Source organism: Ranitomeya imitator, chromosome 2, assembly GCF_032444005.1.
Source record: "Ranitomeya imitator isolate aRanImi1 chromosome 2, aRanImi1.pri, whole genome shotgun sequence".
In the NCBI taxonomy this organism is placed as follows: domain Eukaryota; kingdom Metazoa; phylum Chordata; class Amphibia; order Anura; family Dendrobatidae; genus Ranitomeya; species Ranitomeya imitator.
Genome location: NC_091283.1, coordinates 341,029,226 through 341,054,247, shown reverse-complemented (window position 1 = coordinate 341,054,247; position 25,022 = coordinate 341,029,226). Strand labels below are relative to the sequence as shown.

Sequence of the window (25,022 nt, the reverse complement as noted above, 5' to 3'; positions counted from 1 at the left end):
TCCATCAAACACCATACCTACTGTAAAGCATGGTGGTGGAAACATCATGCTTTGGGGCTGTTTCTCTGCAAAGGGGCCAGGACGACTGATCCGGGTACATGAAAGAATGAATGGGGCCATGTATCGTGAGATTTTGAGTGCAAACCTCCTTCCATCAGCAAGGGCATTGAAGATGAAACGTGGCTGGGTCTTTCAACATGACAATGATCCAAAGCACACCGCCAGGGCAACGAAGGAGTGGCTTCGTAAGAAGCATTTCAAGGTCCTGGAGTGGCCTAGCCAGTCTCCAGATCTCAACCCTATAGAAAACCTTTGGAGGGAGTTGAAAGTCCATGTTGCCAAGCGAAAAGCCAAAAACATCACTGCTCTAGAGGAGATCTGCATGGAGGAATGGGCCAACATACCAACAACAGTGTGTGGCAACCTTGTGAAGACTTACAGAAAACGTTTGACCTCTGTCATTGCCAACAAAGGATATATTACAAAGTATTGAGATGAAATTTTGTTTCTGACCAAATACTTATTTTCCACCATAATATGCAAATAAAATGTTAAAAAAACAGACAATGTGATTTTCTGGATTTTTTTTTCTCAGTTTGTCTCCCATAGTTGAGGTCTACCTATGATGTAAATTACAGACGCCTCTCATATTTTTAAGTGGTGGAACTTGCACTATTGCTGACTGACTAAATACTTTTTTGCCCCACTATATACAGGTCCTTCTCAAAAAATTAGCATATAGTGTTAAATTTCATTATTTACCATAATGTAATGATTACAATTAAACTTTCATATATTATAGATTCATTATCCACCAACTGAAATTTGTCAGGTCTTTTATTGTTTTAATACTGATGATTTTGGCATACAACTCCTGATAACCCAAAAAACCTGTCTCAATAAATTAGCATATTTCACCCATCCAATCAAATAAAAGTGTTTTTTAATAACAAACAAAAAAAACATCAAATAATAATGTTCAGTTATGCACTCAATACTTGGTCGGGAATCCTTTGGCAGAAATGACTGCTTCAATGCGGCGTGGCATGGAGGCAATCAGCCTGTGACACTGCTGAGATGTTATGGAGGCCCAGGATGCTTCAATAGCGGCCTTAAGCTCATCCAGAGTGTTGGGTCTTGCGTCTCTCAACTTTCTCTTCACAATATCCCACAGATTCTCTATGGGGTTCAGGTCAGGAGAGTTGGCAGGCCAATTGAGCACAGTAATACCATGGTCAGTAAACCATTTACCAGTGGTTTTGGCACTGTGAGCAGGTGCCAGGTCGTGCTGAAAAATGAAATCTTCATCTCCATAAAGCATTTCAGCCGATGGAAGCATGAAGTGCTCCAAAATCTCCTGATAGCTAGCTGCATTGACCCTGCCCTTGATGAAACACAGTGGACCAACACCAGCAGCTGACATGGCACCCCACACCATCACTGACTGTGGGTACTTGACACTGGACTTCAGGCATTTTGGCATTTCCTTCTCCCCAGTCTTCCTCCAGACTCTGGCACCTTGATTTCCGAATGACATGCAAAATTTGCTTTCATCAGAAAAAAGTACTTGGGACCACTTAGCAACAGTCCAGTGCTGCTTCTCTGTAGCCCAGGTCAGGCGCCTCTGCCGCTGTTTATGGTTCAAAAGTGGCTTTAACTGGGGAATGCGGCACCTGTAGCCCATTTCCTGCACACGCCTGTGCACGGTGGCTCTGGATGTTTCCACACCAGACTCAGTCCACTGCTTCCTCAGGTTCCCCAAGGTCTGGAATCGGTCCTTCTCCACAATCTTCCTCAGGGTCCGGTCTCCTCTTCTCGTTGTACAGCGTTTTCTGCCACATTGTTTCCTTCCAACAGACTTACCATTGAGGTGCCTTGATACAGCACTCTGGGAACAGCCTATTTGTTGAGAAATTTCTTTCTGGGTCTTACCCTCTTGCTTGAGGGTGTCAATGATGGCCTTCTTGACATCTGTCAGGTCGCTAGTCTTACCCATGATGGGGGTTTTGAGTAAAGAACCAGGCAGGGAGTTTATAAAAGCCTCAGGTATCTTTTGCATGTGTTTAGAGTTAATTAGTTGATTCAGAAGATTAGGGTAATAGGTCGTTTAGAGAACCTTTTCTTGATATGCTAATTTATTGAGACAGGTTTTTTGGGTTATCAGGAGTTGTATGCCAAAATCATCAGTATTAAAACAATAAAAGACCTGACAAATTTCAGTTGGTGGATAATGAATCTATAATATATGAAAGTTTAATTGTAATCATTACATTATGGTAAATAATGAAATTTAACACTATATGCTAATTTTTTGAGAAGGACCTGTATATATTAGTATTGTGTATTATTGTATATGATGTTAGTGTGATAATTTAGTAGCATATAACTGTAGATGTGTGTGTAATAAATATGGCATCACAGACTTGGCCCTATCCTGGATCTCATCATATCTAACAGACCGGACATTCAGTGTCTCCCTCTCCCACACCACCTCCTCATCTTGCCCCCTATCTGGACCCGACCTCACTTCCTTACTGACCAAAATCCCACAATGTCTGTCTGCTATTTCATCCTTCTTTTCTGCTTGTTTTCTAAAACTGAACATGGACAAAACAGAATTCATCATCTTTCCCCCACCTCTCTCTACCCCTCCACCCGACCTATCCATCAATGTCAATGGCTGCTCACTTTCCCCAGTCCCGCGCGCTCGGTGCCTCGGGGTGATCCTTGACTCTACCCTCTCTTTCAAGCCACATATCCAAGCCCTTGCCTCCTCTTGCCGATTCCAACTCAAAAACATTTCCCGGATCCGTGCATTCCTTGACCATGAAACCACAAAAACACTAGTACATGCCCTTATCATCTCCCGCCTCGACTACTGCAACCAACTACCGTATATACTCGAGTATAAGCCGAGATTTTCAGCCCATTTTTTTGGGCTGAAAGTCCCCCTCTCGGCTTATACTCGAGTCATATACCCGGGTGTCAGCAGGGGAGGGGGAGCGGGGGCTGTGTAGTCATACTTACCTGCTCCCAGCGCGGTCCCTGCAGTCCCTGGCTTCTCCGGCGCTGCAGATTCTTCCTGCACTGAGCGGTCACATGGCACCGCTCATTACAGAAATGAATAGGCAGCTCCACCCCCATAGGGGAGGAGCCGCATATTCATTGCTGTAAATGATCGGTGCCATGTGACCGCTCAATTACAGGAAGAAGCTGCAGCGCCGGAGAAGCCAGGGACTGCAGGGACCGCGCCGCAGCAGGTAAGGGGAGCGCAGCGCTATAATTACCTGCTCCTCGCTCCGGCTCCGTCTGCAGCGTCCTCTAGCAATGACGCTCAGGTTAGAGGGCGCTGTGACGTAGTCAGTGCGCGCCCTCTGCTGAGCGTCAGTGCTGGAGACGGAGCCGCAGAGGAGCAGGTAATTATTGAAAGCGCCGGCGTCCTGAGAAGAGAGGTGAGTATGTGATTTTTATTTTTGCTTAATAATTCTGTGCTATTCATTTATTTTCTCTTGTCCAGCTTAGACTGTGTCAGTTTTTTCTCAGTCTTGTTGGATTCTCTGGAGTTGCAGATATACGCTCCACATCTTTAGTTAGATGGTGGAATTTTTTGTATTTTCTGCTGTGGATATTTTTGGAAGGATTTTAATACTGACCGCTTAGTATTCTGTTATGATCAGGTGGCCTTGGAGCAGCATGAAATAACCTTCGCTGGAGCAGTGGTAACTTTACTGACCGTAAACCCTGATCCTATCACCGCAACTAGAAGTAGCCGTGGGGAGTGCCTGACCAGACCTAGACACCTCGACACAGCCTAAGGACTAAATATTCCTAAAGATGGAAATAGGAAAACTCCCTTGCCTCAAAGTAGATCCCCAAAGGATAGGTAGCCCCCCACAAATAATGACTGTGAGTTGGAGAGGAAAAGACACACGCAGACAGAAAACAGGGATAAGCAAAGGAGGCCACTTCTACCTAGATAGGAAAGGAAAGTACAGGATACTAAGCGGTGAGCATAAAACACTACAAAATATCCACAGCTGAAACATACAAAAACTCCACCACCTAGCTAAAGATGTGGAGAGTATATCTGCGACTCCAGCGAGTCCAACTAGACTGAGAAAAACATCAGGCACAGTCTAGCAGGAACAAAAATAGAAACAAGATAAGCACAGAAAATGAACACACAGCAGTGTGTCTAAAAAAATGAAGCAAACACTTATCTTAGCTGAATTGGCAGCAAGCAGGAGAGGCCAGGCAGAGGACCAACACTTCCAAAGGAACATTGACTACTGGCAAGGACTAATGAGTCCTGCACAGCTAAATACCCCAGTCAGAATTGCAATTAGCAGAAACACCTGTCCAAGACTGCTGCTCAGGAATAACTGCATTACCATCAACAACCACCGGAGGGAGCCCAAGAGCAGAATTCACAACAGTACCCACCCCCCCCTTGAGGAGGGGTCGCCGAACCCTCACCAGAGCCCCCAGGCCGGTCAGGACGAGCAAGATGAAAGGCACGAACCAAATCAGTGGCATGGACATCACAGGCCGAAACCCAAGAATTATCCTCCTGGCCATAACCCTTCCATTTGACAAGGTACTGAAGCTTCTGCCTCGAAAAACGAGAATCCAAAAAATTCTCAAGCACATATTCCAACTCCCCATCGACCAACACAGGGGCCAGAGGATCAACAGAGGGAACAACGGGCTCCACATATTTCTGCAACAAAGATCTATGGACGACATTATGGATAGCAAAAGAGGCCGGAAGCACCAGACGAAAAGACACCGGATTAATAATCTCAGAAATCCTATAAGGACCAATAAACCGAGGCTTAAACTTAGGAGCAGAAACCTTCATAGGAACATGACGGGAAGATAACCAAACCAGATCCCCAACCTGAAGCCGGGAACCAACACACCGACGACGGTTAGCAAAACGTTGAGCCTCCTCCTGAGACAACACCAAATTGTCCACCACCTGAGCCCAAATCTGCTGCAACCTGTCAACCACAGAATCCATACCAGGAAAGTCAGTAGACTCAACCTGCCCAGAAGAAAAACGAGGATGAAAACCAAAATTACAAAAAAAGGCGAAACCAAAGTAGCCGAACTAGCCCGATTATTAAGGGCAAACTCGGCCAATGGCAAAATAGCCACCCAATCATCCTGATCAGCAGACATAAAGCATCTCAAATAAGTCTCCAAAGTCTGATTAGTACGCTCGGTCTGGCCATTTGTCTGAGGATGAAATGCAGAAGAAAAAGACAAATCAATACCCAGCCTGTTATGGCTGGCAATCAGGCAACACAGCGTGCAGTAATCAGCGCACATACAGAGATCTGGCAATAACCAAAAACAATAGGACGAGCTCTGAGATGTGGAATCTCTGTAGACTGCAGTACCTGATCTATCCTCACACAACTATAAGCAGCAGTGGATTGCGCCTAACAACTACCTATGCAACTCGACACTGCCTGAGGAGCTGACTAGCCTGAACATAGAAATACAAGCCTGACTTACCTCAGAGAAATACCCCAAAGGAATAGGCAGCCCCCCACATATAATGACTGTTAGCAAGATGAAAAGACAAACGTAGGAATGAAATAGATTCAGCAAAGTGAGGCCCGATATTCTAGACAGAGCGAGGATAGCAAAGAGAACTATGCAGTCTACAAAAAATCCTAAAACGAAAACCACGCAAAGGGGCAAAAAGACCCACCGTGCCGAACTAACAGCACGGCGGTGCACCCCTTTGCTTCTCAGAGCTTCCAGCAAAAGATAATAGCAAGCTGGACAGAAAAAACAGAAAACAAACTAGAAGCACTTATCTAGCAGAGCAGCAGGCCCAAGGAAAGATGCAGTAGCTCAGATCCAACACTGGAACATTGACAAGGAGCAAGGAAGACAGACTCAGGTGGAGCTAAATAGCAAGGCAGCCAACGAGCTCACCAAAACACCTGAGGGAGGAAGCCCAGAGACTGCAATACCACTTGTGACCACAGAAGTGAACTCAGCCACAGAATTCACAACAGTACCCCCCCCTTGAGGAGGGGTCACCGAACCCTCACCAGAACCCCCAGGCCGACCAGGATGAGCCACATGAAAGGCACGAACAAGATCTGGGGCATGGACATCAGAGGCAAAAACCCAGGAATTATCTTCCTGAGCATAACCCTTCCATTTGACCAGATACTGGAGTTTCCGTCTAGAGACACGAGAATCCAAAATCTTCTCCACAATATACTCCAATTCCCCCTCCACCAAAACAGGGGCAGGAGGCTCCACAGATGGAACCATAGGTGCCACGTATCTCCTCAACAACGACCTATGGAATACATTATGTATGGAAAAGGAGTCTGGGAGGGTCAGACGAAAAGACACCGGATTGAGAATCTCAGAAATCCTATACGGACCAATAAAACGAGGTTTAAATTTAGGAGAGGAAACCTTCATAGGAATATGACGAGAAGATAACCAAACCAGATCCCCAACACGAAGTCGGGGTCCCACACGGCGTCTGCGATTAGCGAAAAGCTGAGCCTTCTCCTGGGACAAGGTCAAATTGTCCACTACCTGAGTCCAGATCTGCTGCAACCTATCCACCACAGAATCCACACCAGGACAGTCCGAAGACTCAACCTGTCCTGAAGAGAAACGAGGATGGAACCCAGAATTGCAGAAAAATGGAGAGACCAAGGTAGCCGAGCTGGCCCGATTATTAAGGGCGAACTCAGCCAACGGCAAAAATGACACCCAATCATCCTGGTCAGCGGAAACAAAACATCTCAGATATGTTTCCAAGGTCTGATTGGTTCGTTCGGTCTGGCCATTAGTCTGAGGATGGAAGGCCGAGGAGAAAGATAGGTCAATGCCCATCCTACCACAAAAGGCTCGCCAGAACCTCGAGACAAACTGGGAACCTCTGTCAGAAACAATATTCTCAGGAATGCCATGTAAACGAACCACATGCTGGAAGAACAAAGGCACCAAATCAGAGGAGGAAGGCAATTTAACCAAGGGCACCAGATGGACCATTTTAGAAAAGCGATCACAGACCACCCAAATGACCGACATTTTTTGAGAAACGGGAAGGTCAGAAATGAAATCCATCGAAATATGTGTCCAAGGCCTCTTCGGGACCGGCAAGGGCAAAAGCAACCCACTGGCACGTGAACAGCAGGGCTTAGCCCTAGCACAAATTCCACAGGACTGCACAAAAGCACGCACATCCCGTGACAGAGATGGCCACCAGAAGGATCTAGCAACCAACTCCCTGGTACCAAAGATTCCTGGATGACCGGCCAGCACCGAACAATGAAGTTCAGAGATAACTTTACTAGTCCACCTATCAGGGACGAACAGTTTCTCGGCCGGACAACGATCAGGTTTATTAGCCTGAAATTTCTGCAACACTCTCCGCAAATCAGGGGAGATGGCAGACACAATGACTCCTTCCTTGAGGATACTCGCCGGCTCAGATAACCCCGGAGAGTCGGGCACAAAACTCCTAGACAGAGCATCCGCCTTCACATTTTTAGAGCCCGGAAGGTATGAAATCACAAAATCAAAACGAGCAAAAAATAACGACCAACGGGCCTGTCTAGGATTCAAGCGCTTGGCAGACTCAAGATAAGTAAGGTTCTTATGATCAGTCAAAACCACCACGCGATGCTTAGCACCCTCAAGCCAATGACGCCACTCCTCGAATGCCCACTTCATGGCCAGCAACTCTCGGTTGCCCACATCATAATTACGCTCAGCAGCAGAAAATTTCCTGGAAAAGAAAGCACATGGTTTGAACACTGAGCAACCAGAACCTCTCTGTGACAAAACCGCCCCTGCACCAATCTCAGAAGCATCAACCTCGACCTGGAACGGAAGAGAAACATCAGGTTGACACAACACAGGGGCACAGCAAAAACTACGCTTCAACTCCTGAAAAGCTTCCACGGCAGCAGAAGACCAATTAACCAAATCAGCACCCTTCTTGGTCAAATCGGTCAATGGTCTGGCAATGCTAGAAAAATTACAGATGAAGCGACGATAAAAATTAGCAAAGCCCAGGAATTTCTGCAGACTTTTTAGAGATGTCGGCTGAGTCCAATCCTGGATGGCCTGAACCTTAACCGGATCCATCTCGATAGTAGAAGGGGAAAAGATGAACCCCAAAAATGAAACTTTCTGCACACCGAAGAGACACTTTGATCCCTTCACGAACAAGGAATTAGCACGCAGTACCTGGAAAACCATTCTGACTTGCTTCACATGAGACTCCCAATCATCTGAGAAGATCAAAATGTCATCCAAGTAAACAATCAAGAATTTATCCAGATACTCACGGAAAATGTCATGCATAAAAGACTGAAAAACAGATGGAGCATTGGCAAGTCCGAACGGCATCACCAGATACTCAAAATGACCCTCGGGCGTATTAAATGCCGTTTTCCATTCATCTCCCTGCCTGATTCTCACCAGATTATACGCACCACGAAGATCAATCTTAGTAAACCAACTAGCCCCCTTAATCCGAGCAAACAAGTCAGAAATCAATGGCAAGGGATACTGAAACTTAACAGTGATCTTATTAAGAAGGCGGTAATCAATACACGGTCTTAGCGAACCATCCTTCTTGGCTACAAAAAAGAACCCTGCTCCCAATGGTGACGACGATGGGCGAATATGTCCCTTCTCCAGGGACTCCTTCACATAACTGCGCATAGCGGTGTGTTCAGGTACGGACAAATTAAATAAACGACCCTTAGGGAATTTACTACCAGGAATCAAATCGATAGCACAATCACAATTCCTATGCGGAGGTAGGGCATCAGACTTGGACTCTTCAAATACATCCTGAAAGTCCGACAAGAACTCTGGGATGTCAGAAGGAATGGATGACGAAATTGACAAAAATGGAACATCACCATGTACTCCCTGACAACCCCAGCTGGTTACCGACATAGAGTTCCAATCCAATACTGGATTATGGGTTTGTAGCCATGGCAACCCCAACACGACCACATCATGCAAATTATGCAGTACCAGAAAGCGAATAACTTCCTGATGTGCAGGAGCCATGCACATGGTCAGCTGGGCCCAGTACTGAGGCTTATTCTTGGCCAAAGGTGTAGCATCAATTCCTCTCAACGGAATAGGACACCGCAAAGGCTCCAAGAAAAATCCACAACGTTTAGCATAATCCAAATCCATCAGATTCAGGGCAGCCCCTGAATCCACAAACGCCATGACAGAATACGATGACAAAGAGCACATTAAGGTAATGGACAAAAGGAATTTGGACTGTACAGTACCAATAACGGCAGAGCTATCGAACCGCCTAGTGCGTTTAGGACAATTAGAAATAGCATGAGTAGAATCACCACAATAGAAACACAGTCTGTTCAGACGTCTGTGTTCTTGCCGTTCTACTCTAGTCATAGTCCTGTCGCACTGCATAGGCTCAGGTTTACTCTCAGACAATACCGCCAGATGGTGCACAGATTTACGCTCGCGCAAGCGACGACCGATCTGAATGGCCAAGGACATAGACTCATTCAAACCAGCAGGCATAGGAAATCCCACCATTACATCCTTAAGAGCTTCAGAGAGACCCTTTCTGAACAAGGCCGCTAGTGCAGATTCATTCCACAGAGTGAGTACTGACCACCTCCTAAATTTCTGACAATATACTTCTACATCATCCTGACCCTGGCATAAAGCCAGCAGATTTTTTTCAGCCTGATCCACTGAATTAGGCTCATCGTAAAGCAATCCCAGCGCCTGGAAAAATGCATCAACATTACTCAATGCAGAATCTCCTGGTGCAAGAGAAAACGCCCAGTCCTGTGGGTCGCCACGCAAAAAAGAAATAATAATCAAAACCTGTTGAATAGGATTACCAGAAGAATGAGGTTTCAAGGCCAAAAATAGCTTACAATTATTTCTGAAGCTCAGGAACTTAGTTCTGTCACCAAAAAACAAATCAGGAATCGGAATTCTTGGTTCTAGCATCGATTTCTGATCAATAGTATCTTGAATCTTTTGTACATTTACAACGAGATTATCCATTGAGGAGCACAGAGCCTGAATATCCATGTCCACAGCTGTGTCCTGAAGCACTCTAATGTCTAGGGGGAAAAAAAGACTGAAGACAGAGCTAAGAAAAAAAAATGATGTCAGGATTTCTTTTTTCCCTCTATTGGGAATCATTGGTGTGGCTCCTTGTACTGTTATGGCTGGCAATCAGGCAACACAGCGTGCAGTAATCAGCGCACATACAGAGATCTGGCAATAACCAAAAACAATAGGACGAGCTCTGAGATGTGGAATCTCTGTAGACTGCAGTACCTGATCTATCCTCACACAACTATAAGCAGCAGTGGATTGCGCCTAACAACTACCTATGCAACTCGACACTGCCTGAGGAGCTGACTAGCCTGAAGATAGAAATACAAGCCTGACTTACCTCAGAGAAATACCCCAAAGGAATAGGCAGCCCCCCACATATAATGACTGTTAGCAAGATGAAAAGACAAACGTAGGAATGAAATAGATTCAGCAAAGTGAGGCCCGATATTCTAGACAGAGCGAGGATAGCAAAGAGAACTATGCAGTCTACAAAAAACCCTAAAACGAAAACCACGCAAAGGGGCAAAAAGACCCACCGTGCCGAACTAACAGCACGGCGGTGCACCCCTTTGCTTCTCAGAGCTTCCAGCAAAAGATAATAGCAAGCTGGACAGAAAAAACAGAAAACAAACTAGAAGCACTTATCTAGCAGAGCAGCAGGCCCAAGGAAAGATGCAGTAGCTCAGATCCAACACTGGAACATTGACAAGGAGCAAGGAAGACAGACTCAGGTGGAGCTAAATAGCAAGGCAGCCAACGAGCTCACCAAAACACCTGAGGGAGGAAGCCCAGAGACTGCAATACCACTTGTGACCACAGAAGTGAACTCAGCCACAGAATTCACAACACCAGCCTAGCACAAAAGGCCCGCTAAAACCTACAAACAAACTGGGAACCTCTGTCGGACACAATATTCTCAGGAATACCATGCAAAAGGACCACATGCTGAAAAAACAACGGAACCAAATCAGAAGAAGAAGGCAATTTAGGCAAAGGCACCAAATGAACCATCTTAGAGAATCGGTCACAAACAACCCAGATAACAGACATCCTCTGGGAAACAGGAAGATCGGAAATAAAATCCATAGAAATATGCGTCCAGGGCCTCTCAGGGACTGGCAATGGCAAAAGCAACCCACTAGCACGGGAGCAACAAGGCTTGGCCCGCGCACAAGTCCCACAGGACTGCACAAAAGACCGCACATCACGCGATAAAGAAGGCCACCAAAATGACCTACCAACCAAGTCTCTGGTACCAAAAATGCCAGGATGACCAGCCAACACAGAACAGTGAACCTCAGAAATCACTCTACTAGTCCATCTGTCAGGAACAAACAGCTTCCCCACAGGACAACGATCAGGTTTGTCAGCCTGAAATTTCTGAAGAACCCATCGTAAATCAGGAGAAACGGCAGAAAGGACCACCCCTTCCTTCAAAATACCGACTGGTTCCAAGACCTCAGGAGAATCAGGCAAAAAACTCCTAGAGAGGGCATCAGCCTTAATATTCTTAGAACCCGGAAGGTACGAGACCACGAAATCAAAACGAGAAAAAAAAACAAGGACCATCGAGCTTGTCTAGGATTCAACCGTTTGGCAGACTCGAGGTAAATCAGATTCTTATGATCGGTCAAGACCACAATACGGTGCTTAGCTCCCTCAAGCCAATGTCGCCACTCCTCAAACGCCCACTTCATAGCCAACAACTCCCGATTGCCGACATCATAATTGAGTTCAGCAGGCGAAAGCTTACGGGAAAAGAAGGCACACGGTTTCATTAAGGAACCAACAGGATCCCTCTGAGACAAAACGGCCCCTGCCCCAATCTCAGAAGCGTCAACCTCAACCTGAAACGGAAGAGAAACATCCGGTTGACGCAACACAGGAGCAGAAGTAAAACGATGCTTAAGTTCCTGAAAGGCAGAGACAGCCGCAGGGGACCAATTCGCCACATCAGCGCCCTTCTTCGTCAAATCAGTCAAGGGTTTAACCACGCTGGAAAAATTAGCAATGAACCAGCGATAAAAATTAGCAAAACCCAAAAATTTCTGAAGGCTCTTCACGGATGTGGGCTGAATCCAATCATGAATGGCCTGAACCTTAACCGGATCCATCTCTATAGACGAGGGAGAAAAAATAAAGCCCAAAAAGGAAACCTTCTGCACCCCAAAAAGACACTTAGACCCTTTCACAAACAAGGCATTGTCACGAAGGATCTGAAATACCATCCTGACCTGCTGCACATGAGACTCCCAATCATCGGAAAAAATCAAAATATCGTCCAAATATACAATCAGGAATTTATCAAGATAATCCCGGAAGATATCATGCATGAAGGACTGAAAAACAGATGGAGCATTAGAAAGTCCGAATGGCATCACAAGGTATTCAAAATGGCCCTCGGGCGTGTTAAACGCAATTTTCAATTCATCACCCTGCTTAATACGAACAAGATTATAAGCCCCCGAAGGTCAATCTTAGTAAACCAACTAGCTCCCTTAATCCTAGCAAACAAATCAGAAAGCAAAGGTAAAGGATATTGAAACTTGACCGTGATCTTATTCAAGAGGCGATAATCAATACAGGGTCTTAAGGAACCATCTTTTTTAGCAACAAAAAAAAACCCCGCTCCCATCGGTGAAGAAGATGGCCGAATATGCCCTTTCTCCAAAGACTCCTTAATATAGCTCCGCATGGCGGTATGTTCAGGTACAGACAGGTTGAAAAGTCGGCCCTTAGGAAACTTACAGCCTGGAATCAAGTCAATAGCACAATCGCAGTTCCTGTGTGGTGGAAGGAAACTGGACTTGGGCTCATCGAATACATCCTGAAAATCAGACAAAAACTCCGGAATTTCAGAAGAGGGAGAAGGGGCGATAGACATCAGAGGAACATCATTATGAACCCCCTGACAACCCCAACTAGTCACAGACATGGACTTCCAATCCAAAACAGGATTATGTACTTGCAACCATGGAAAACCCAGCACGATAGCATCATGCAAATTATGCAACACCAGAAATCGACAATCTTCCTGATGGGCTGGCGCCATGCGCATGGTCACCTGTGTCCAAAACTGGGGCTTATTTTTAGCCAAGGGTGTAGCATCAATGCCCCTTAAAGGAATAGGGTTCTGCAAAGGCTGCAAGGGAAAACCACAACGCCTGGCAAACTCAAAGTCCATTAAGTTCAAGGCGGCGCCTGAATCCACAAACGCCATGACAGAAAATGATGACAATGAACAGATCAAGGACACAGATAACAGAAATTTAGGTTGTACAGTACTGATGGTAAATGAACTGGCGATCCTCTTGGTCCGCTTAGGGCAGACAGAAATGACATGGGAAACGTCGCCACAATAATAACACAACCTATTCTGACGTCTGAAACCTTGTCGTTCCGTTCTAGACAGAATCCTATCACATTGCATTGGCTCAGGAATTTGCTCTGAGGATAACGCCATAGCGCGCACAGTTCTGCGCTCCCGCAAGCGCCGATCAATCTGAATGGCCAGAGACATAGAATCACTCAGATTGGAGGGTGTGGGAAACCCCACCTTAACATCTTTAACGGATTCAGAAAGACCCTTTCTGAAAATTGCCGCCAAAGCATCATTATTCCATTTAGTCAATACAGACCATTTTCTGAATTTCTGACAACACAATTCTGCCGCATCTTGACCCTGAGACAGGGCCAACAAAGTCTTCTCATCTTGATCCACCGAATTAGGTTCATCATACAGTAATCCTAACGCCTGAAAGAAGGAGTCTACATTAAGCAAAGCAGGATCCCCAGATTCCAGGGAAAATGCCCAATCCTGTGGATCACCACGCAGCAGGGAAATGATGATTTTAACTTGTTGAATGGAATCACCGGAGGATCGAGGTTTCAATGCAAAAAACAGTTTACAGTTGTTTTTAAAACTCAAAAATTTGGACCTGTCACCAAAAAACAAATCAGGAGTAGGTATCTTCGGTTCTAAAGCAGGAGTCTGAACAATGCAATCAGAAATACCCTGTACTCTAGCAGCAAGTTGGTCTACACGAGAAACTAATTCCTGAACATTCATGCTAGCACAAGGCTCTTCAGCCACCCAGAGATAAAGATGGAGGAGAAGACAAAACAGACTGGAGAAAAAAAAATGGCTCAAGATCTTTCCTCCCTTCTTCTGAGATGCAATTAACTCATTGTTGGCCAGTAGTACTGTTATGATCAGGTGGCCTTGGAGCAGCATGAAATGACCTTCGCTGGAGCAGTGGTAACTTTACTGACCGCAAACCCTGATCCTATCACCGCAACTAGAAGTAGCCGTGGGGTGTGCCTAACCAGACCTAGACACCTCGACACAGCCTAAGGACTAAATATTCCTAAAGATGGAAATAGGAAAACTCCCTTGCCTCAGAGTAGATCCCCAAAGGATAGGTAGCCCTCCACAAATAATGACTGTGAGTTGGAGAGGAAAAGACACACACAGACAGAAAACAGCGATAAGCAAAGGAGGCCACTTCTACCTAGATAGGAAAGGAAAGTACAGGATACTATGCGGTCAGCATAAAACACTACAAAATATCCACAGCAGAAAAATACAAAAACTCCACCACCTAACTAAAGATGTGGAGAGTATATCTGCGACTCCAGCGAGTCCAACTAGACTGAGAAAAACATCAGGCACAGTCTAGCAGGAACAAAAATAGAAACAAGATAAGCACAGAAAATAAACATACAGCAGTGTTTCTAAAAAAATGAAGCAAACACTTATCTTAGCTGAATTGGCAGCAAGCAGGAGAGGCCAGGCAGAGGACCAACACTTCCAAAGGAACATTGACTACTGGCAAGGACTAATGAGTCCTGCACAGCTCAATACCCCAGTCAGAATTGCAATTAGCAGAAACACCTGTCCAAGACTGCTGCTCATGAATAACTGCATTACCATCAACAACCACCGGAGGGATCCCAAGAGCAGAATTCACAACAGTATTCTATCCTATCCTTTCCTATTTCAGCTAGAGTGGCCTCTTTTGCTTTATCCTGTTTCCTGCCTGCGTGTGTCTTTTCCTCTACTACTCACAGTCAATATTTGTGGGGGGCTGCCTATCCTTTGGGGTTCTGCTCTGAGGCAAGGTAGAATTCCTATTTCCATCTATAGGAGTATTTAGTCCTCCGGCTGTGTCGAGGTGTCTAGGATTTGTTAGGCACACCCCACGGCTACTTCTAGTTGCGGTGTTAAGTTCAGTATTTGCGGTCAGTACAGTTTACACCAACTCCAGAGAAAGTTCCATGCGGCTCCAAGGTCACCGGATCATAACAGGGAAGGAACAGGTTGGGACCTGTTCACACAGGAAGAAAATCGCAAGGCTGCGGATAGGAATGGTAGAGCAGCAGGAGATGGAGCAGCAACAGAAGCTAAGCAGAGCGGAACCGCAAGGAATGCGGAGAGGAGCTGCAGCAAGAGGTTTCTGCAGCAGCAAAAGCTAAGCAGAGTGGAACCACAAGGAATGCGGAAAGGAGCTGCAGCAAGAGGTCTCTGCAGCAGCAGAGTAGAACGGAGCAGAACCGCAGGAGTGCAGAGCAGAGCAGAGGCAAAGCTGCAAGAGAGCGGAGCCCAGGGAAAGTTACAAGAGCCGCAAGAGTGCAGGGCATAAGCAAACAGAAAGGACGCAAGGAAAGCCACAGCAGGGAAGGAAGCCACAGACAAGGAGACAGAGGTAGGTCAAAGTTCAGACAAGCTATTGGAACAAGACAAGGTACAAGAACAAAGACACAGGGACCAGGATATTCTGCCTCCAGGATGGCAGACAAACGTAAACAAGGCAAAGCAAGGACACAGACACAGAGACCAGGATATACAGCCTCCTGGAGGGCAGACCAACAAGAACAAGGCGAGGCTAAGAGTAGAGCCTCCAGAGATGGAGGAACACAGAGCAAGGCCTGGCAACTCAGAAGCTAAACACTAACTGAGTTTACACATTGCACAGGCCCAGTCCACTGGGTGGAGCTGCACTAAATACTGAAAGCCTCTTGGTAATTGGTCAGAAACAGATTAGACAGGTGCACCTGATTCCTATAAGAACCAGAGAGTTCAGGCGCCGCCCCCCTATGCACATAGCCAAGAAGCATGCAGAGAGCAGAGACACAGAACATGGAGCTGGCATGAAACAGAAACCACATCATGACCTGGAGCAGTGGGTAAGATAGTGTGAGAGATGAGAGGCCATGCCATGATGCCAGCAGAGTTGTTACAATCATCAACATTAACAGAAATAAACACATGAAATAGATCATTCTGTTTGTAATGACTCTATATAATATATGAGTTTCACTTTTTGTATTGAATAACTTAAATAAATTACCTTTGGATAATATTCTAATTTTGTGAATAGCACCTGTATATCATGGCACATGATAAAAATGATAAAGAGAAACTCTGTCGTTATTGTACAAAAATTCACGCTTGGCCCTCACTGCTCATTTAATCTTGTCGATCATAAAAGCGAAGTTTGGGGGGGCGTGGCCTGAGTGTCCATGTGAACGGACGTGCGGCAGAGAGCTCCCGCTGCTGTACTTAATAAAATCCTGTATAGCCGCCGCTGAACGGCTCCAAGGGAGGCTTACCGGCTGTGGGGAGACCCAGAGAGACCGGCGGTGCTGAGCGGCAGCTCCGTGAACGGAGACCATGACCAGGAGAAGACAGAAGGACGCGGGAGCCGGGGATGCAGGCGCAAGCCAAGATGGCGCCGATGCAAGGGAGAAGGCGGATAAAGAGAACGCCGCATGTAAGAAGCGCATGGAGGTGGCGGCAAAGCTCCAGCAGTTTGCAAGAGTGGAGGCCGCAGAGGAGGAAACCGGAGCTGATACAGAGGAGGAGGACGAGGAAGAGAACCCAGCAGGAGAGCATGAGGTACAACAGGGGAGAAAGGAGAGCAATATGGTGGTGGCAGTAGGGGGACCTGAGGATATGGCGCCAGAAGCTGAGCCTACCCTAAGAGACGTTTTTGCGCTGGTCTTTTCATGTAAACAGTCTCTGACCCTACAGATACAGGAGGTTAAGGGGGATACAGCCCAGATAAACGCAGCCATGCAGAAAATTGACAAACGTGTGGGGGAGGTAGAGGAGAGAGTGAGCACTGCAGAAGATCATATAGTTCAGCTGCAAAAAGCTGAGAAGAAGTTCACTCAAGCAATAGCTGAATTGGCGGCAAAAAATGAGGACCTTGAGAATAGGTCCAGAAGAAATAATATACGCATAGTGGGCATCCCTGAAAAAGCTGAAGGGAGGAATCCAACTGAGTATATTGAAAAATGGCTGTTAGAGACTTTTGGAGATATGGCGCTGACAAAAGTGTTCGCGGTGGAGAGAGCGCATAGGGTCCCACCGAAACCACCTGTCCCTGGAGCGAATCCCCGTACCATGCTTGCCAAAATTCTAAATTACAGAGACAGAGACATTATCCTGAGGAAGGCTAGAGACATGACGGATCTGACAGTTGAAGGCCAAAGAATTGCTATCTACCCAGACTATTCTGCTTTGGTTCAGAAACAACGGATGATGTTCACGGGTATCAAGAGACCGCTGAGGGAGCTGGGAGTGCAGTACTCCATGATGTTTCCAGCAAGACTGAGGGTGGTTGCGTTTGACAAAATTCACTTTTTCCAGAAGCCGGAGGAAGCTACTCAGTGGATTGACATTAATGCTAAAAGGCTTAAAGGAAAAGGAGACTGAAACTGCGGGGTGATTCTGAATGTGATTACTTCTCTGTCAGTTGGAAAAGAGACTTGTGATTAACAACTCAGGGGTTATGGGAGGAGAAGAGTGGAGCTGGGTTGTAATCAGTTAAAGTTAAGGGAATGCTGTAATGGCTGCTGGGAAAGGAGGAGGAAGGGTAAGCGGCGTATTATAAGTTTGTTTAGGTTTCTTGCATTTGCAGGTTACTCTATGTTGGAAATTTTGTGATATGTTAAAGAATGTATGGAATCCTGCTATGTACAGTGGCGGGAGGGGGGTTGGGAAGGTAATGCCAACCGGAGTGTTTGCTATGGGCGATGATGCCCCACTCTTGAAAAGAGGGGAATGTTTAGTTTTGGGAGGGGAAGGGTGGGAGGGAGAGTTGGGACAGGGGGGGTTAGGGAAGTTAGACAGCTCATGTTCAAGAATAATGATACATTTAGAGAAGATGAGCCAATTGTTGGGGGGCCGTTTTAAGATTTTGAGCTGGAATGTGAGAGGCCTGGCGGAGAAATCCAGACGAGCCGCGAGTTTGCAATATGCAAGAGACCAACGGGCCTCAATGATATGTTTGTTGGAGACGCACTTGATAAGGGAGAAGGTGGATGTCTTAAATAGACGTTGGATTCAGAAGGGATATCACTCTACCTTCTCCACGTATGCAAGAGGAGTCTCAATTTTGGTTCCAGCGGGAGTTCAGTATGAGGAGGTGAAGGTCTGTGTGGATGCGGATGGTCAGTATGTACTAATACAGTGTATATTGTATGGAGTGAGAGTATGTATTGCAGCAATGTATATTCCACCTCCCTACTCAAGCAGGAAGATTAGAGAAGTATTGGAGCGAGTGGAACGATGGGGGCCGACACCGCTGATGATTATTGGGGACCTAAATAACATCTGTGATGATTTTTGGGATAAAAATAAAAACACCCAGAATAGGTCGGGGGGACATACTACAACATTTGGCACCTATATACATGAGATAGGTATGATTGACCTTTGGAAGGTCAGACATGTTGGGGAGAGAGGGTACTCATGTTATTCGCAGGCGCATGCCACGCTCTCTAGAATTGACATGGCTCTGGGTAATAGGCTCTTAGACACACTGGTTGGGGAAGTGAGATATCTACCAAGGGCCTTATCGGACCACAGTCCAATTGAGGTGGAGTTTAGGTTGGCGGGGACACAGTCTGTAAGTAGGAGAGAATGGAAGATTCATCCTAATTGGTTACATAGTATTGAGTGGGAAAGTATAGGACGAGAGGTGGCGGAGTTCTTTGTTTTAAATGATGGGAGCACAGACGCTCTTACGATTTGGGATGCAATGAAGGCGTATCTGAGAGGACTACTGTTTAGGGATATTAGTAGGTGTAAGCGGAGGACGAGAGAGGCAGAAAAGGCGGCAGTTGATGAGTTGAAGGATGCAGAGGATGGGATGGCTACACTGGGAACTCCTGAGGCTGGAAAAAGGCTGAAAAAGGCACAAAATCAATTGGAAAAAGTACTGTTGGAAAAAGCTGAGAGGAAGCGGGAATTTCAAAGGGTGCTGTATTATCAGGAGGGAGAAACAGTGGGTCATATGCTGTCGCTGGTGGCAGCTGCTCAGAGAAGTACTTCATATGTACACTCGTTGGAGCCTGTAAGTGGAAGCAGAGTATCTGAAACACCTGAGATTTTGAGGATTTTTGCGGACTTTTATGCAGACTTATATTCCTCCCGGTTTGATGAGTCGGTCGGAGATACATTGACTTTCTTGGAGGGTCTGGATCTGCCAAGACTGAACGAGGTAGATAGGGAGAGTTTGGAAGCCCCTATCACGGAGGAGGAACTGAGTCGGGCATTGATGTCCATGGCCAATGGGAAGGCGCCTGGTGTCGATGGATTGCCTGCCGAGATCTATAAAAGCTTGGGAGAAGTGTTGATTCCTAGATTAAAGACGGTTCTGGAGGAAGCTAGGTCCCGGGGGTGTTTGCCAGCCTCTATGAGAGAGGCCATAATAGTGGTTATTCCAAAGGAGGATAAGGATTTGGGGAAACCTGAGTCATATCGCCCAATCTCTTTACTAACTATTGATGTCAAGCTTCTGGCCAAGGTGTTGGCTTCCCGTCTCTCTAGTGTCATTACGGGCCTGGTGCATCCGGATCAGTCTGGCTTTATGCCTGATAGGTCAACGGCGATTAATCTACGGAGGTTATATGTGAATCTGCAGATGAAGTCTGACAACTGTGGCCGGAGGGTGATTGCGTCATTAGATGCCCATAAGGCGTTTGACAGTGTTGAGTGGGGATATCTCTGGCAGGTGTTGAAATGTATGGGTATTGGTCCGCAGTTTGTGGCTTGGATTCAGCTGTTGTATTCATTACCGACGGCCAGAATCAGAGTGAACGGGGAATTGTCTCAGCCTATAAAGTTGGCTAGAGGCACTAGGCAGGGATGTCCGCTTTCGCCTCTCTTGTTTGCTTTGGCTGTGGAACCTCTTGCCGCCATGATTCGACAATCTGATGGGGTCCCTAGGTTTAGGTATGGGGAAGTTGAGGAAAAGATAGCGCTATATGCAGATGACGTCTTGCTGTTCCTGGCGGATCCGGATGATTCACTGAGAGGGGCCATTGAAATTGTTGAAAGATTTGGTTCCGTATCGGGGCTAACAATTAACTGGGGCAAATCGGTTCTGTTTAGGGTGGATGACGTAGGAGAGAATGTGAGTGAGACTGTGGGTGATGAGCGGCTTAAGGTGGTATCTCATTTTAAATACCTTGGGATATGGATTTCGGTTCCAATCGCGGAGTTTTTACAGAGGAATCTGACTCCTGTTATGGGGGTACTCAAGGCAAAAGTAGACGCTTGGAATAAGTTACATTTGTCGGTGGTTGGTAGGGTTAACCTTATTAAAATGGTCCTGATGCCTAAAATTCTATACGTTTTACATAACGCGCCAATTTGGATCCCACGGGGGAAATTCCGACAGATTAATGCCCTCTTTAGAAGTTTGATATGGGGGAGACAATACCCACGTATTAGCCTGGAGACGCTTCAGCGACCCAAGGAAGATGGTGGTTTGGCTTTGCCCAACCCTGAAATATACTTTCTTGCAGCCCAGAGTCAGCATTTGAAGGGCTGGGCGCGAGAGGCGTCATCCAGTGCAGTACAACACCTGATGGAAGGGGTGACAGGTCGACGGCCGGTGATACAATGTTTAGAGGACGGCTCCTTGGGAGCATTAGGGAAATTATATCCAACCCTGTTTCTGATACGTAAATTGTGGAACAGACTGAGGCAGATTCGGGGGGTCACAGGGTTAACCAAATTCACACCGATATGGTCTAACAATAACTTAAAGGAATTTGCGGCTCTGGGAGTTTTAAAACCCTCGTTGGGTCCGGTGGAGAATGAAACCTGGGAATCGGTGCTGGAGTGGGTCCCGCGATTATCATTGAGTGAACCATACAGGCTCTCGCAGCTATATATTTTGCACAGAGTATATAAATCTCCGGAAGTGTTACACAAAGCGGGGTTGCGTGCTAACTCTGAATGCCCGAGGTGTGGGAGTGAGAATGCAGGAATATATCATATGATGTGGACGTGTCCTAGACTGGCCGCTTTTTGGGTGGTGGTTTTGAGTAGGGTGGAAGGAGCGTATAAATGTAGAGTCCTTAGATAATATGCTTGTTGGGATATGTGGATGAAATAGGAGTGGACAACACCTGGAAGATTACAATCGCTAGGTTACTATATATGGCTCGGAAAGTGATAGCACGGAATTGGATAAAGGTAGAACCACCTGCGAGGAGGGAATTTCTTCAATATGTACAACATGGTCTAAAGTTGGAAAAAGGGGTTTACAAGAGACGGGGGAAAATAGAAATGTTTACTAAAATGTGGTCTCCATGGCTTGAGTTGGGATGAGGAGTAATAGAAGTTGGGAACTATAAGCTTCTGATAGGCGAGAACTACTTGAGGCATTGGCGGCCTCAGGGGAGTATAGATTGGGGATGAGCTGTCCTATGAGGGGGGGAGGGTTGTTGTGGGTATGTTGGGGTTTCTTAAAAATAAGAAAATGTGTATGTAACATATTGAAATGTGGATGAGAATGTGATGTTTCTCTTTCGTTTATTGTTAATAAAAACCTATTTAAATTTAAAAAAAAAAAAGCGAAGTTTGGCTAGAAAGACTGGACCTGGTCTTGTAGGGACCATATGAGCACATTCAGCAGCACAGAAGGGGAGAAGGTAGATTCACCCAATAAGATATCAGGGATCTAGGAAGCCAAACAGCATAATTTCCCTCCGCTTCCTATTACAGGTCCATTATACTATTTTTCTTCAAGTGATTTTCTAATTTGTCAGCACATTCTATGTATGCTGTAATTTGGCTTTGCAGTTCACGGATCTGGGCAGGTAACAGTCAGCAGCTTTCACAATTTCACAAAGTAATTTCAACATTTCCAAATGGAGGAGAATGTTGTGGTGTAGAGGCAAATTGGTAATCACATGATTGTAACATGGGTGGACTACACCATCGATAAAGCAGCCACAGCCGGTGACTGAAAATAATCTGTGACTCCTCTGCATTTAGTGGTTACTACTCACCTGGGTAGTCATATGTAGGAATCTCCTCTTTACACCACTCATCACCCCTCACATATGTCTCTGTAGTATTAATATGAGTCAGATCTTCACCCTGAAACAAATATTGTAAAAGTCACAGACAGATGGAGAAGTCACATCTATGATCAGCTCTAATCCTGCCATCTCCACCGTTCTCGTTACACAAGTATAAAACATATAATACTGGTGGATAAAACAAGACTGAACACAAGACCTTCACAGCTGTCTACACATCATAGGGGAGATCTCATGAAACCTTCTCTCCATCTACCTGATGATCCTGAGGAACATTGAGATCTTCTTGTTTACAGTCCTGTGGAAGAAGAGGACAGGGACATCCCTCTGGTGTTTTCTTCTTACTGGATAGATCTGTAGGAAACACAAACAGGGACTGAATACATTATTTATATATAGATAATTATAGGCCGCGTGTATTTAGTCCTGTCTATTACCTGGTGATGTGAGGGGTAGAGGAACCTCCATCATGACATCCTTGTACAGATCTTTGTGTCCTTCTAAATACTCCCACTCCTCCATGGAGAAATAGACAGCGACATCCTGACATCTTATAGGAACCTGACACATACAATGATACCGTCATCCCCCGATCCCTTCATAGCGTTACTGTATAATGTCCCAGCATTCCCAGCAGTGTCACCTCTCCAGTCAGCAGCTCAATCATATTGTAGATTAGTTCTAGGATCTTCTGGTCATTGATGTCCTCATGTATCAGGGAGTGAGGTGGAGGCCCTGTGATTAGGCTCAGGGGTCTTCCCCATCCCTCAGACACAGGGTCCTGACAGCGCTCACTAGAGGTCTTCTTCACTACTGTGTAATCCTGGTTACGGAGAGACACATTAATAAATCTCACTACAGACATTTCCAGAGTCCTCACCTCTCCAGTTTTGTCCATCTGTTATTCCCATAGATAAGAATGATGTAATGTGACGTCATCAGAATCTCTCACCTCTCCAGTAAGCCGGAAGAGGATCTCTAGGGTGAGGTGTAATATCCTGTCTGCCATCTTGTCCTTGTCCATTTCCAAAAATGGGTAATTCAGAAAAACGTCTTACATAGAAGATCTTCACAGAGAGGATCCGATATTGTAGAGACCTGAATGAGAAGATGAGCCGATGTAACATCATAAAAATCCTGTGTAACAATACAATTACTGGAGATAATAAGGGAAACATAGGAGATAGAATGTGTAGATGTTGCATTCTGTAGTCTTGTATGGACTGGAACATAAGATGAATTGCTGACTCCTCCATGCTCCCAATCACTGGTTATGATGCTCACTGCTTCAGCAACTGAATGGCTGTGGGAATCACAAGTTCATTGGGACTGACCAGGAAATAGAGAGACTGGCGGGGACCCAAGCAGCAATGGTATTTTTTTATGTTTTACAACATTCCGTTTTTTCCCCTGACATCTACTAATAAAATCTATATATTTAGGCCACACACAACAAGCAGTTCCTTCCTCGGAGTCGGCAGCTGAATACGTTTCTCATAGACTCATCTTCCATAACGCTAATTCTCATCTCATTTACCGACACTGGAATCGGCATTAGCAATACTGCAGGAGATATTCATTACACGTGACAGGAGAAATAACGACTTCATGATGAGGACGACATCTTCATCTTCTACTACGGTGCTAGAAACATATTTGTCCAGAGTCCGTCACTGACTCCATCACCACCGGCCGTCTATATGAAGGTTTCCTGACAATACTGTGTGGGGGCCCCGAACTATGAGAGTAAGGTCTCCTTCTCACTTGCGAAAAATACATCCGAGTCTCGCAGGTTAAAACTCCTCTGGCACTGGCACTCCGGAGCGGAGCGTGCAGCTCCATGTACTCCGCTCTGGAGTGTCGGCGCCATAGCAGGGTTTTAACCTACGAGACTCGGACGTATTTCTCGCAAGTGAGAAGGAGCCCTAATACATGTTTCCTTGGTTCCTGTCTTTCATAGTTGGGTCGTTTGTTTTTATCACTGGACAAGGAACAAAACCATTGTGATTCTTTTGAGGCAACACAAAATCCCCTAAATATAACATTTTCTAACACCCCCACAATCTGTGACTCTTCAGGGTAAATCGCTCTCTCCCCATTGGATTAGAGCTGATACTATGAAGCTAAAGGGACTAAACAGACTTTCTGTCACCTCCATAAAGGGGCACTTTTCCGTGTTTGTCAGAACTGTCCGAGGATTATTAGAGGTGATAGTTTCCCCCCAATTAGAAGGGACACCTGTGGATATTGGGGTCTTTACCTGCTACAGTTCTGGTGTGGAGCCTCCAGGACCTACCTCCACCTGCAGAGCTGCACTCCACATATATGGCTGTTCTTTGCGTACAGGACCTGTGATGAGGTCACAGGAGGGGAGGAGTCACGGGTCACATGATCAGGGGCCTCAGTGTATGCAGGACTCTTCTGTCAGCTGTGCTGGTTGTCATGGTGCTGGATGAGGGGAAGTTTATGTGTGGGGTCAGGAGGGGTTTAAAGTGTGGATGTAGCAGAGCCGTGTGTACGAGGTGTACGGAGCGGAACCATGTGTGTAC

At 46.0% G+C, this 25,022-nt stretch overlaps 1 protein-coding gene across 1 annotated transcript in view; it reads right to left on the bottom strand.

Annotated features, from left to right (window-relative positions):
- LOC138663680 (oocyte zinc finger protein XlCOF8.4-like) overlaps nt 1-24,805 on the bottom strand; it is a 37,230-nt gene extending 12,425 nt beyond the window's left edge. Inside the window, exons 1-6 of the mRNA XM_069749975.1 lie at nt 24,734-24,805; nt 23,426-23,571; nt 23,117-23,296; nt 22,911-23,034; nt 22,730-22,827; nt 22,441-22,531 (exon numbers count right to left, since the gene is read on the bottom strand). Coding sequence (XP_069606076.1) covers nt 22,441-22,531; nt 22,730-22,827; nt 22,911-23,034; nt 23,117-23,296; nt 23,426-23,497 — 565 coding nt within the window. The 5' untranslated portion in view covers nt 23,498-23,571; nt 24,734-24,805. The remainder of the gene's footprint in view (nt 1-22,440; nt 22,532-22,729; nt 22,828-22,910; nt 23,035-23,116; nt 23,297-23,425; nt 23,572-24,733) is intronic.
- Nucleotides 24,806-25,022: the final 217 nt, after the last annotated feature.